The sequence below is a fragment of the Watersipora subatra genome, chromosome 10, assembly GCF_963576615.1.
Source record: "Watersipora subatra chromosome 10, tzWatSuba1.1, whole genome shotgun sequence".
Taxonomy (NCBI): Eukaryota; Metazoa; Bryozoa; class Gymnolaemata; order Cheilostomatida; family Watersiporidae; genus Watersipora; species Watersipora subatra.
Genome location: NC_088717.1, coordinates 30,966,648 through 30,979,861, shown reverse-complemented (window position 1 = coordinate 30,979,861; position 13,214 = coordinate 30,966,648). Strand labels below are relative to the sequence as shown.

The window sequence follows — 13,214 nt, the reverse complement described above, 5'->3', positions numbered from 1 at the left end:
TTGTCTGTCCTTCCATCGATCTGTCATCAGGATTAGATGCGAGGATAAAATATAGCTTTCAATGAGACTCCAAGTCGTGACGTTTGAGTCAGTATACCGACACTCTAACACCGGCACCAATTGATTGCCTTTACGTATTTATGTATAATTGTGCAGCTAATTATTAATTTTGCTTTATGGCACGTCTGACGATCTCTCACTGCACACTAGACTGCCAGGGTACCAGTATATATAATAGAGATAAACTAGACTGCCAGGGTACTAGTATATATAATAAAGACACACTAGACTGCCAGGGTACCAGTATATATAATAGAGATAAACTAGACTGCCAGGGTACTAGTATGTATAATAGAGATAAACTAGACTGCCAGGGAACTAGTATATATAATAAAGACACACTAGACTGCCAGGGTACTAGTATGTATAATAGGGACACACTAGACTGCCAGGGTACTAGTATGTTTAATAGGGATAACCAAACTAGACTGCCAGGGTACTAGTATGTATAATAGGGATAACCAAACTAGACTGCCAGGGTACTAGTATGTATAATAGGGATAACCAAACTAGACTGCCAGGGTACTAGTATGTATAATAGGGATAACCAAACTAGACTGCCAGGGTACTAGTATGTATAATAGAGTTACCCCTATATGTCGTTTTGTCTCCAGAGTACAGCAGAGAAGAAAACGAATTTTTAAAACTAACCATTGGACGCTCGTTATTTGACTAGACTTTGAGAACTTGCAGCGACTTTACACCTATTACTATATTGATTATCTTATATAATATATATTTCTCAAAGTATGTGCATGTGTTGCTCCGGCTATAGCATCCCACCGATTATTTTACCAATTCGCCCACGCGCTACGACGCCACTGTTAAGAAATATTTTTCGTAAGGTTCAATTATTATATGTGGGGTCAAGGCCAATTCTTGTCACACGGACAATTATATTGTATCTGTGAGAAGAGCCTCGACATTATGTCTCCGTTCGGTCAGACAAAAACAGTACGATATCTCATTTTTACATTTGTAAACATATTGACTAGTTCAGTGGTTCCCAACTGATGGTCCATGGACCCCTAGGGGTCCACAGGAGGTTTTGAGGGGGTCCACAGGCTGGTGCCAGTATTGTTTTTTTTTTCTAGCTAGTTACTTACAACTATTTCTGTCTTATAGTGGTTCGATCAATGATATAAAACCCTAAAAGGATAGGTGACGGTATCATATGGGCGGGGTTTAATGATCGAGCTTAGTTGGGATTGTGCTAGCCTGGGTTTCGGGGCTTATGCAATTTCCTTGGGGTGGTCGCATTATTTTGTCAGGTTTTTGGCTCTAGACTTTTATTACGTATGTGCATCAACCGCTGGATAGTACCTGATTTCCGGTTAGTAGTACAAAACAACAAAACCTGTAGCCAGCAAACACATAATTCTCTCTCTCTCTCTTCAATTTCATCGATATACTAAGATCTATGGAACATAAAACATTTAAACTTACCTATTTTTACCAATTGTAAAATTGGTAGGGGTCTTAGAATATGCTTAAAGTTAAATATAATTTACCCCAAATCACCCGAACAACAGCCTTTTTTTCTTAGGTTTTAGTTAATATTTTGCCACTTCTAATATAAATTGACAAAGTCTTTTGTTGTTGTCACATTGTTTGACCTGGCCAATTAGATGGGACAATGGGCAAAGCTGTACAGTGTAGTTTCACACTCAAAATCCAAATCTAAAACCAAGTTTGGGTCATTTCACAATGGTGACTATTAATATCAAAAAATTTGAAAAACAAGAAGTACAATCCATCCCACTAACAAACTGATTACTGAAAATTGAAAGTCAAAAAAATTTAGTATAGCATTCCTTTATATAAGTAAATAAATAGAAATATGTCAAATCTACTGACTCTTATTATATTATTCTAATTTATAATGTACACCAATTTACAATACATTGTTATTAACACCATATATTATGATGTTTATAAAGGGGTCCATGACTTTTAGATAAGGAGCTCAAGGGGTCCATGGCTCCAAGGTAGTTGGGAACCACTGGACTAGTTGATGAGTTATTGTAACATAAGACTAGTTGATGAGTTATTGTAACATATTGACTAGTAGATGAGTTATTGTAACATAAGACTAGTTGATGAGTTATTGTAACATAAGACTAGTTGATGAGTTATTGTAACATAAGACTAGTTGATGAGTTATTGTAACATAAGACTAGTTGATGAGTTATTGTAACATAAGACTAGTTGATGAGTTATTGTAACATAAGACTAGTTGATGAGTTATTGTAACATATTGACTAGTTGATGAGTTATTGTAACATAAGACTAGTTGATGAGTTATTGTAACGTAAGACTAGTTGATGAGTTAATGTAACGTAAGACTAGTTGATGAGTTATTGTAACGTAAGACTAGTTGATGAGTTATTGTAACGTAAGACTAGTTGATGAGTTATTGTAACATAAGACATGTTGATGAGTTATTGTAACATAAGACTAGTTGATGAGTTATTGTAACATAAGACTAGTTGATGAGTTATTGTAACATAAGACTAGTTGATGAGTTATTGTAACATAAGACTAGTTGATGAGTTATTGTAACATAAGACTAGTTGATGAGTTATTGTAACATAAGACTAGTAGATGAGTTATTGTAACATATTGACTAGTTGATGAGTTATTGTAACATATTGACTAGTTGATGAGTTGATGAGTTATTGTAACATAAGACTAGTAGATGAGTTATTGTAACATATTGACTAGTTGATGAGTTATTGTAACATAAGACTAGTTGATGAGTTATTGTAACATAAGACTAGTTGATGAGTTATTGTAACATAAGACTAGTTGATGAGTTATTGTAACGTAAGACTAGTTGATGAGTTATTGTAACATAAGACTAGTTGATGAGTTATTGTAACGTAAGACTAGTTGATGAGTTATTGTAACATAAGACTAGTTGATGAGTTATTGTAACATAAGACTAGTTGATGAGTTATTGTAACATAAGACTAGTAGATGAGTTATTGTAACGTAAGACTAGTTGATGAGTTATTGTAACATAAGACTAGTTGATGAGTTATTGTAACATAAGACTAGTTGATGAGTTATTGTAACATAAGACTAGTTGATGAGTTATTGTAACATAAGACTAGTTGATGAGTTATTGTAACATAAGACTAGTTGATGAGTTATTGTAACGTAAGACTAGTTGATGAGTTATTGTAACATAAGACTAGTAGATGAGTTATTGTAACATATTGACTAGTTGATGAGTTATTGTAACATAAGACTAGTTGATGAGTTATTGTAACGTAAGACTAGTTGATGAGTTATTGTAACATAAGACTAGTTGATGAGTTATTGTAACATAAGACTAGTTGATGAGTTATTGTAACATAAGACTAGTTGATGAGTTATTGTAACATAAGACTAGTTGATGAGTTATTGTAACATAAGACTAGTAGATGAGTTATTGTAACATATTGACTAGTTGATGAGTTATTGTAACATATTGACTAGTTGATGAGTTGATGAGTTATTGTAACATAAGACTAGTAGATGAGTTATTGTAACATATTGACTAGTTGATGAGTTATTGTAACATAAGACTAGTTGATGAGTTATTGTAACATAAGACTAGTTGATGAGTTATTGTAACATAAGACTAGTTGATGAGTTATTGTAACGTAAGACTAGTTGATGAGTTATTGTAACATAAGACTAGTTGATGAGTTATTGTAACGTAAGACTAGTTGATGAGTTATTGTAACATAAGACTAGTTGATGAGTTATTGTAACGTAAGACTAGTTGATGAGTTATTGTAACATAAGACTAGTTGATGAGTTATTGTAACGTAAGACTAGTTGATGAGTTATTGTAACGTAAGACTAGTTGATGAGTTATTGTAACATAAGACTAGTTGATGAGTTATTGTAACATAAGACTAGTTGATGAGTTATTGTAACGTAAGACTAGTTGATGAGTTATTGTAACGTAAGACTAGTTGATGAGTTATTGTAACATAAGACTAGTTGATGAGTTATTGTAACATAAGACTAGTTGATGAGTTATTGTAACATAAGACTAGTTGATGAGTTATTGTAACATAAGACTAGTTGATGAGTTATTGTAACATAAGACTAGTTGATGAGTTATTGTAACATAAGACTAGTTGATGAGTTATTGTAACATAAGACTAGTTGATGAGTTATTGTAACATAAGACTAGTTGATGAGTTATTGTAACATAAGACTAGTTGATGAGTTATTGTAACATAAGACTAGTTGATGAGTTATTGTAACATAAGACTAGTTGATGAGTTATTGTAACATAAGACTAGTAGATGAGTTATTGTAACATATTGACTAGTTGATGAGTTATTGTAACATATTGACTAGTTGATGAGTTGATGAGTTATTGTAACATAAGACTAGTAGATGAGTTATTGTAACATATTGACTAGTTGATGAGTTATTGTAACATAAGACTAGTTGATGAGTTATTGTAACATAAGACTAGTTGATGAGTTATTGTAACGTAAGACTAGTTGATGAGTTATTGTAACATAAGACTAGTTGATGAGTTATTGTAACGTAAGACTAGTTGATGAGTTATTGTAACATAAGACTAGTTGATGAGTTATTGTAACGTAAGACTAGTTGATGAGTTATTGTAACATAAGACTAGTTGATGAGTTATTGTAACGTAAGACTAGTTGATGAGTTATTGTAACATAAGACTAGTTGATGAGTTATTGTAACGTAAGACTAGTTGATGAGTTATTGTAACATAAGACTAGTTGATGAGTTATTGTAACATAAGACTAGTAGATGAGTTATTGTAACATAAGACTAGTTGATGAGTTATTGTAACATATTGACTAGTTGATGAGTTATTGTAACATATTGACTAGTTGATGAGTTGATGAGTTATTGTAACATAAGACTAGTAGATGAGTTATTGTAACATATTGACTAGTTGATGAGTTATTGTAACATAAGACTAGTTGATGAGTTATTGTAACATAAGACTAGTTGATGAGTTATTGTAACATAAGACTAGTTGATGAGTTATTGTAACGTAAGACTAGTTGATGAGTTATTGTAACATAAGACTAGTTGATGAGTTATTGTAACATAAGACTAGTTGATGAGTTATTGTAACATAAGACTAGTTGATGAGTTATTGTAACATAAGACTAGTTGATGAGTTATTGTAACGTAAGACTAGTTGATGAGTTATTGTAACATAAGACTAGTTGATGAGTTATTGTAACGTAAGACTAGTTGATGAGTTATTGTAACGTAAGACTAGTTGATGAGTTATTGTAACATAAGACTAGTTGATGAGTTATTGTAACATAAGACTAGTTGATGAGTTATTGTAACGTAAGACTAGTTGATGAGTTATTGTAACATAAGACTAGTTGATGAGTTATTGTAACATAAGACTAGTTGATGAGTTATTGTAACATAAGACTAGTTGATGAGTTATTGTAACATAAGACTAGTTGATGAGTTATTGTAACGTAAGACTAGTTGATGAGTTATTGTAACATAAGACTAGTTGATGAGTTATTGTAACATAAGACTAGTTGATGAGTTATTGTAACGTAAGACTAGTTGATGAGTTATTGTAACATAAGACTAGTTGATGAGTTATTGTAACGTAAGACTAGTTGATGAGTTATTGTAACATAAGACTAGTTGATGAGTTATTGTAACATAAGACTAGTAGATGAGTTATTGTAACATAAGACTAGTTGATGAGTTATTGTAACATATTGACTAGTTGATGAGTTATTGTAACATATTGACTAGTTGATGAGTTGATGAGTTATTGTAACATAAGACTAGTAGATGAGTTATTGTAACATATTGACTAGTTGATGAGTTATTGTAACATAAGACTAGTTGATGAGTTATTGTAACATAAGACTAGTTGATGAGTTATTGTAACATAAGACTAGTTGATGAGTTATTGTAACGTAAGACTAGTTGATGAGTTATTGTAACATAAGACTAGTTGATGAGTTATTGTAACATAAGACTAGTTGATGAGTTATTGTAACATAAGACTAGTTGATGAGTTATTGTAACATAAGACTAGTTGATGAGTTATTGTAACGTAAGACTAGTTGATGAGTTATTGTAACATAAGACTAGTTGATGAGTTATTGTAACGTAAGACTAGTTGATGAGTTATTGTAACGTAAGACTAGTTGATGAGTTATTGTAACATAAGACTAGTTGATGAGTTATTGTAACATAAGACTAGTTGATGAGTTATTGTAACGTAAGACTAGTTGATGAGTTATTGTAACATAAGACTAGTTGATGAGTTATTGTAACATAAGACTAGTTGATGAGTTATTGTAACATAAGACTAGTTGATGAGTTATTGTAACATAAGACTAGTTGATGAGTTATTGTAACGTAAGACTAGTTGATGAGTTATTGTAACATAAGACTAGTTGATGAGTTATTGTAACATAAGACTAGTTGATGAGTTATTGTAACATAAGACTAGTTGATGAGTTATTGTAACGTAAGACTAGTTGATGAGTTATTGTAACATAAGACTAGTTGATGAGTTATTGTAACGTAAGACTAGTTGATGAGTTATTGTAACATAAGACTAGTTGATGAGTTATTGTAACGTAAGACTAGTTGATGAGTTATTGTAACATAAGACTAGTTGATGAGTTATTGTAACGTAAGACTAGTTGATGAGTTATTGTAACATAAGACTAGTTGATGAGTTATTGTAACATAAGACTAGTTGATGAGTTATTGTAACATAAGACTAGTTGATGAGTTATTGTAACGTAAGACTAGTTGATGAGTTATTGTAACATAAGACTAGTTGATGAGTTATTGTAACATAAGACTAGTTGATGAGTTATTGTAACGTAAGACTAGTTGATGAGTTATTGTAACATAAGACTAGTTGATGAGTTATTGTAACATAAGACTAGTTGATGAGTTATTGTAACATAAGACTAGTTGATGAGTTATTGTAACATAAGACTAGTTGATGAGTTATTGTAACGTAAGACTAGTTGATGAGTTATTGTAACATAAGACTAGTTGATCAGAACAAATTAAACTACCATGAATTGTAGGATTTACTCGCATGAGAAAGGCATGATTTGTTAGCAAACTTATTATGGGAAAAAGTAAAAATGTGAGAGAAATAGCCCACCTCCTAGAGCTCTATATACAAGACAAAGATAACAGTAGCCAAGCATGCAAAACGTGAGACATCCAGTGCTACATATAGCTATACACAGTTATCAGTTGCAAAGCGTGCAAAATATGAGATAACAGCTATAGCTACCTACCGAATGAGGTGTTACCGTTTTCTTCAAGGGGTGTTTGCTGTGTCACTACACCATTGTGTGTAACTGTTGTTTGTGTCGTGTCCAAACTATCCATGGAACCATTATCGAGATTCGTGGCAACACTGTCTCGCTGAAAACGAGCATTTTAGAATTTGTAAATTTTGGTCAGACGAGTAGAAGCTACAAGACTATGACTTATAGCATCATTTGAGGTGATAATGAATGTATGATGACAATAGATGGCAAAATGTGTGCAGATTTGTGTCCAGATTTCTCTAAAAATGATGTCAGTAGTCATGCATACTGCATATAAGTGATAAATATATGGTATCATCAGCATTGGGTACTCATATGCCTAAGGTTTTTAGAGGAAAACACTGGGACAAATTCTAACCAGCCTATCTTTAAACCGTTTAAAGCATCTGTGTCAATGTATCTGAGGCTATAATTGAAGTTTTATTCCAACATTCCTAAATTAATACAAAATAAAATCCATGTCATTAGATATGCATAATACTCCAACTTCAACATAATAGCCAAAGTCATGAGAGGAACAAACAAGAATTGCAACTATTGACGCCATTTTTGGAGAAGTGTTTTTCTTCTGAGCGTTTCCATAGCAATCAATATTTGCTGATTTCAATGTTGAAACGTCCTAGCAGTAAAAACATTTAAAACATTTCAGTTATTTATAATTAAATCATTTATTATTCAACCAAATGCTAGAATAATACAAAAATATCGATACTTTCTGATAGAATCTTTTAAAGTTTGACGTGAGTGACCCTTTAAACGCAGGAGAAATACTTCCTCCATTCAGTTCAAGTTATTCAGATCCTCTATTCGCAACCTTATGCAATTTACATCTGCTGCAACTCAGTTTAATACAACCATTAGTAAAATTTTATCCTGGTATGCTGTAGGAGAGTGGCGCAGGCTGGTTGTGGAGAATCTCCTGGCTGTGCAGGAGAAAAAAGCTATCCACCCATGTGGCACGACGATTGGAAATCCTGGAAAGTTTGGCTACACTCTGGAACACCGGGCTGGACTATGCTATGGCAACACCGACGGCTGAGCTAGCAGACCTGCAGAGATTGCTGGCAGTCGGAACTCACCGAGCTGAGAGATGGCGAACCAGTCCTTATCGCCCAAGCTTGAAGAAAACCCAGCAGCTGTATCAGGGGTTGACAGGACCACACATAAGATGGCCAGCCATTTGGGTCAACCCACTGCCTTCAAAGTGGCAGCCCAGGAGGTTTACCCAAGGCCGGTCGAAGCCATCCTGGGACCTTGCTACACGGCCACGGGGAAGACTCAAGGTGTCGTTCATATGGTTGACAAACAAGTTCAAGAGAAGAGGAGCTGACCAGAGAGCACCTGAAACTGGTGTCAGTAGCCCTGGAAACTACACGAAATCCAGCAATCCCTTAAGATATAAGCCCAGACTTTACTCCATGAGCAGCACAGATTGGGTGCCGTCTGTCTAGTTTGGTGTGGGCGGGATGACCAATTGCCTCATATGACCCGGTACTTGCCAGGCCTGACAGCAACTGTGAGGAGACTGATCAGGAGTTGAGAGGTGTGCCAAACCACGAAGTACATGGGGACATGTACCGCAGGGATTGCAGCCAGCGAGCCAGGATTAAGCCAGCCAAGCAATAAGTTGTGGTAAACTTGGTGGGGTTTCTGCCAATGACACTAAAGAGCAATAAAAAGATTCTGGAGCTAATCGACCACTTGACCCGATGGCAAAATGCTTCAACTCTTCCAGAAATCATGGCGACAGTGGTGGCCAGCTCTCTATGATGAAAGTGTTCTGGTACAGTGCACCCTCGAGATACGATGTTAATTCGTTCCAGGGTTGGCATCGTATGGTGAAAAAAGCGTATATCGGGGTATAGAGACCATTGTAATTATGCAATGCAAACACCCCCTGGTAAAAATCGTCAATTTTTTTTGTAAAAATGTGTACATATTGACAATTAGCAACAAAATAGTATGTTAACTTTAGTAATTATAGTTACCTACAGTAACTGTATTGTATTTAGTGTATTTTAATGGTTATGATCTGCAATAAAGCGCAAAATTATAACGTGTACCAAATGTAGTACGTATGGGAAGGAGTTCTTGACTTCAAAAGGTACGCATAACATAAAACTTTGAATTCACTTCGAGTAAGTTTAGCTTGCTAAGCCTACACTTAGAACTAAGTTTTAGTATGTATTTTGAACTATTTTACTGAATTTCAAATTTTTATCATGAAATTTTATCCTTCAGCAGTTCCTATCTTCACTTTCACTATCAACTTTAGCCTATCTGGTTGAAACCTTTTTCAACCTAAATCAATAAGGCCGAGCGATGCAGTTATAGAAAGCAGCCTCTCGCACACTTGACCATTTAATGGCTACCAAAAAAAAAAAATTATATTTTCTATACTGGACGTACATACCTTTGGAGTACCGTGGCTTTAGCTGGTACATGTAGTGGGATAAGCAGAGAAGAGGCAAAAACGTATCAATGCTAATTATGGTGCTGTACACTTGTAAATAAATTTAAAACGTAATGAATTGTAATTTTTTAGGAGGCTAAAAGAAGTTGTCCATTTCTGTCCAATTTTTCTACTTTTTTTACGAAAAAATTGATAGTGCAATGCAGAAAATTGCTAGCTAGCGCAATGTAAAATTGCTAGCTAGCGGATCCAGAGAATGTGGTACAGTAGTTTGTCTTGTATGAAATGTGCACAAAAATCAAAGTAACCATACATACAAAGTTTGTACGCATTTATACCCTATGGGGGGTGGGGACAGGGCTTTAGCAAGTTTCAGGAAGTAATGTGGATGCGTCAACTCTCTTGAGTAGCTACATGTAGTTATATGAGTTACATACATACGATGAATTGTATTCACATAGAAGATAACAAGCCCATATGCAAAGACATGGTTAAACAAGAAAATATAACATAAAATCAAAAGGAAACAAATAAAATGAATAAAATATGAAAAACATGCCACACAAGAGATGAATAATATATATTATACATGCATTGTTTTAATGTACCAGTCCACATCAGTAAATTAAACACTTGAAATATTTCTCCGAATGTGAGATTTTCTGTATCTTCTACATCCTCGCCTTTACTAAATGGTTGCTCCTTTTGAATGCTGATCTCGTGCATGACCTAGCTCATTCAAATCTCCAGTCAGAAGCTCTTTCTTGTACTTGCTTTAATGGAGTTCTTGTTTTAATAATAATTGCAAATGCTGATTGGTTGCGATCACATTCCTTGAAAATGTTAATAATACGGGTCCCTTCTTCTTATTTACGACTTCCAACTTTGTTGACAGAAATAATTTTTCCTTCGTTTTGCAACGCTTGTATCGGTCTCAGATTCCATAGATAACGAATTAAATGTAGATAGTTGTAGTTATATACGTATGCTGACTTAAAAGTTTATAGTAAAAGTTATAATAACGCTACAAATGAATATTTGCTCTCGCTTGTGTATTTTACACGAAATTTTCCAAGCGGACATGAGAGAAGTCGATCATCGTGTCTCTTCTAAACGTTCTAAGACTGTTTTCGGCAAACTATATTTCGGTCTTTTTTATTTCGACGTGTGTTATGAGCACATTTTCGGCCAAATTTTAACTCGGGCGAAACTTTTCTCAAATTCGTATGGTGAAATAAAATTCGTATAGCGAGGTGAAGATATCACAATGTTTGACTTCGTAAGGTGAAAAAATCGTATATCAGGGTAATCGTATCTCGAGGGTGCACTGTACATGAACTTGCCAGAGCAGATCGCCACAGACCAGGGAGCACAGTTCTAAATCTAATTGATGGCGGAACTGGGTAAACTGTGGCACGTGGAGACATCTCCTTCCACTCTATAGCACCCTCAAGCAAATGACTCGCTTGGGGCGCTACTACTAAATTGAAGCCGAGAGGAATGGGACGTGCTGCTTCTCCAGCTGTTGAGAGCCTACCAGAGTACATCACACTCAGCCATGAAAGAGATAGCCAACATGCTGATGCTCAGTAGTGAACTGCACCTGCCAGACAAGTTGGAATACCAGCACCTACCACCGTGTCCCATTTAACGCATGAATATGTGGTAGAGCTGCTTAAGGGTTGACTTAGAACAAAATTCACATTACAGTTATTTGATATCAAAAGATTCCCCATGTCTTACTGTTGTGTTGTAGGTGCCAAATATGTGGAAATGTGATTACAAGCTCTTAAAAGCTCAAAAACAAACAGTTAATCGCAGCCACATGAGACGCCGTAGCTTGGATTATCTTTCCAAAACAGCTCAAATGTGACGTAGTTGTGGTAGATGGCTTCTGTTTACAGGTTCATGCAACCTTATTTGTCGAAATGTTTTCACAAATATACTTCACGCATTCAATAAAACCATGTCTATTGTTCTTATGCGTCTGTTTTATCGTCATTGTAATGCTGTCACTTTTAGCAGTGATATCTTATAACTTACCGTAAAAATTCCTTTAATTTTTTAACCTTACTTCGAAAGAGTACATATCATTGTCTGATAATCATGATGAGCCTGTTGGTCACCTGTGATAATTGAAAAGTGCTGCAAAAATTATTTGCGAAGAATTATTTGATCAGATTACGACTTGACGATTAGTTCAAACCGAAACAAAACTGTAAAGTAGCGAGCATCTATATTTGATACAGGGTCTTCGGTAAAACCCAAATTGTTTGTCATAAACTAGTGCTACGATAAGTTTATATTGAGACAAGATAATAACCAAACTGTCATGACTACGTCAGAGAAATAAACGGATTCCAATATACAGCGGTATTTCGTTTTGAGCTTTTAAGAGCTTGTAATCATATTTCCACATATTTGGCACCTACAACACAACAGACTAAGACATGGTGAATTTTTTGATATCAAATACATGTAGCTGTAATGTGACTTTAGTTGCAAGTCAACATTTAAGAGACTGGAGGAGGCTGACAGCGTTCTGTCAGGGGCAGATAGAGATCTGGCAGGAAGACCAAGAAGAGCCACCCCTCTATGCCCCTGGAGACTGGGTTTCGATGCTCAACAAGCAGCGGCAGAGACAACCTTGAGCTGTAAGCCAGATCCGTGAAACCATACCAGGTCATAAAAGCATGGCCAAACCACACATGTCTGATAGAACGGCAGGGACAGTTCTCCAACCAGAGTTAAGGTTGGATGAAACCATATGGCGCCTGTACGGACTAGCTCGGATGAGCCCAGATTACCGTAGAGCAACAAAATATAAAAGGGGCTAGGATAACAGAAAAGGAACCAGAAATTCAGTCAGAGCAAATGGTAGAGCGGCCTATTTCAAAGGAAGTGAAAAAGGCCAACCCCTTCACCCCAGTTCGAGTCAGCCAAGTCGGTATGGAGACCAAGCCAATCCCAGAAAAGACAGCCATCATCGGACATCCGGTTACCAAGGCTCCACGGCTACAGCTCACCAAAATCGACAACCCCCAACCCTAGAAGCTGTTGTGAGGACAGATAGGTACATGTCACAAGTTACCTGTGATGACGACACCAAGGATGCCTCAAAGGACCAACAAAGCAAATGGGGCCTCTGTGGCTGAAACCAGCCACCGGTATGGTCAACAGCACATGCTCCAGCATTTCACCAATTTCGTGTGCCTTGCATGTGGCAGCACCTTGTTAAAGATTAGGTGATACTGCACAATGGGAATCACAGAAATGGCCAGTGTGAAGAAGACTTGATGTACCACATAGGCCATCCAAAGTGAAAGAAGTTCCTGAGAGTGAGGCTGGCCCCAGAACCTCTTTAGGGATACATGTACCTTCTCCCTGACCACAGCCCG

General features: G+C 35.6%; 1 protein-coding gene across 4 annotated transcripts in view; it reads right to left on the bottom strand.

Annotated features, from left to right (window-relative positions):
- The window catches only part of LOC137406655 (phospholipid-transporting ATPase VA-like), a 129,846-nt gene that overhangs the window by 48,245 nt on the left and 68,387 nt on the right, over nt 1–13,214 (bottom strand). For all 4 annotated transcript variants that reach the window (XR_010979932.1, XM_068093260.1, XM_068093261.1 and 1 more), the window contains one exon: nt 7,368–7,497. Coding sequence is in view for 3 of the 4 variants with exons in the window: in XM_068093260.1 (XP_067949361.1) it covers nt 7,368–7,497 (130 nt within the window). In the remaining variant the exon portion in view is untranslated. The remainder of the gene's footprint in view (nt 1–7,367; nt 7,498–13,214) is intronic.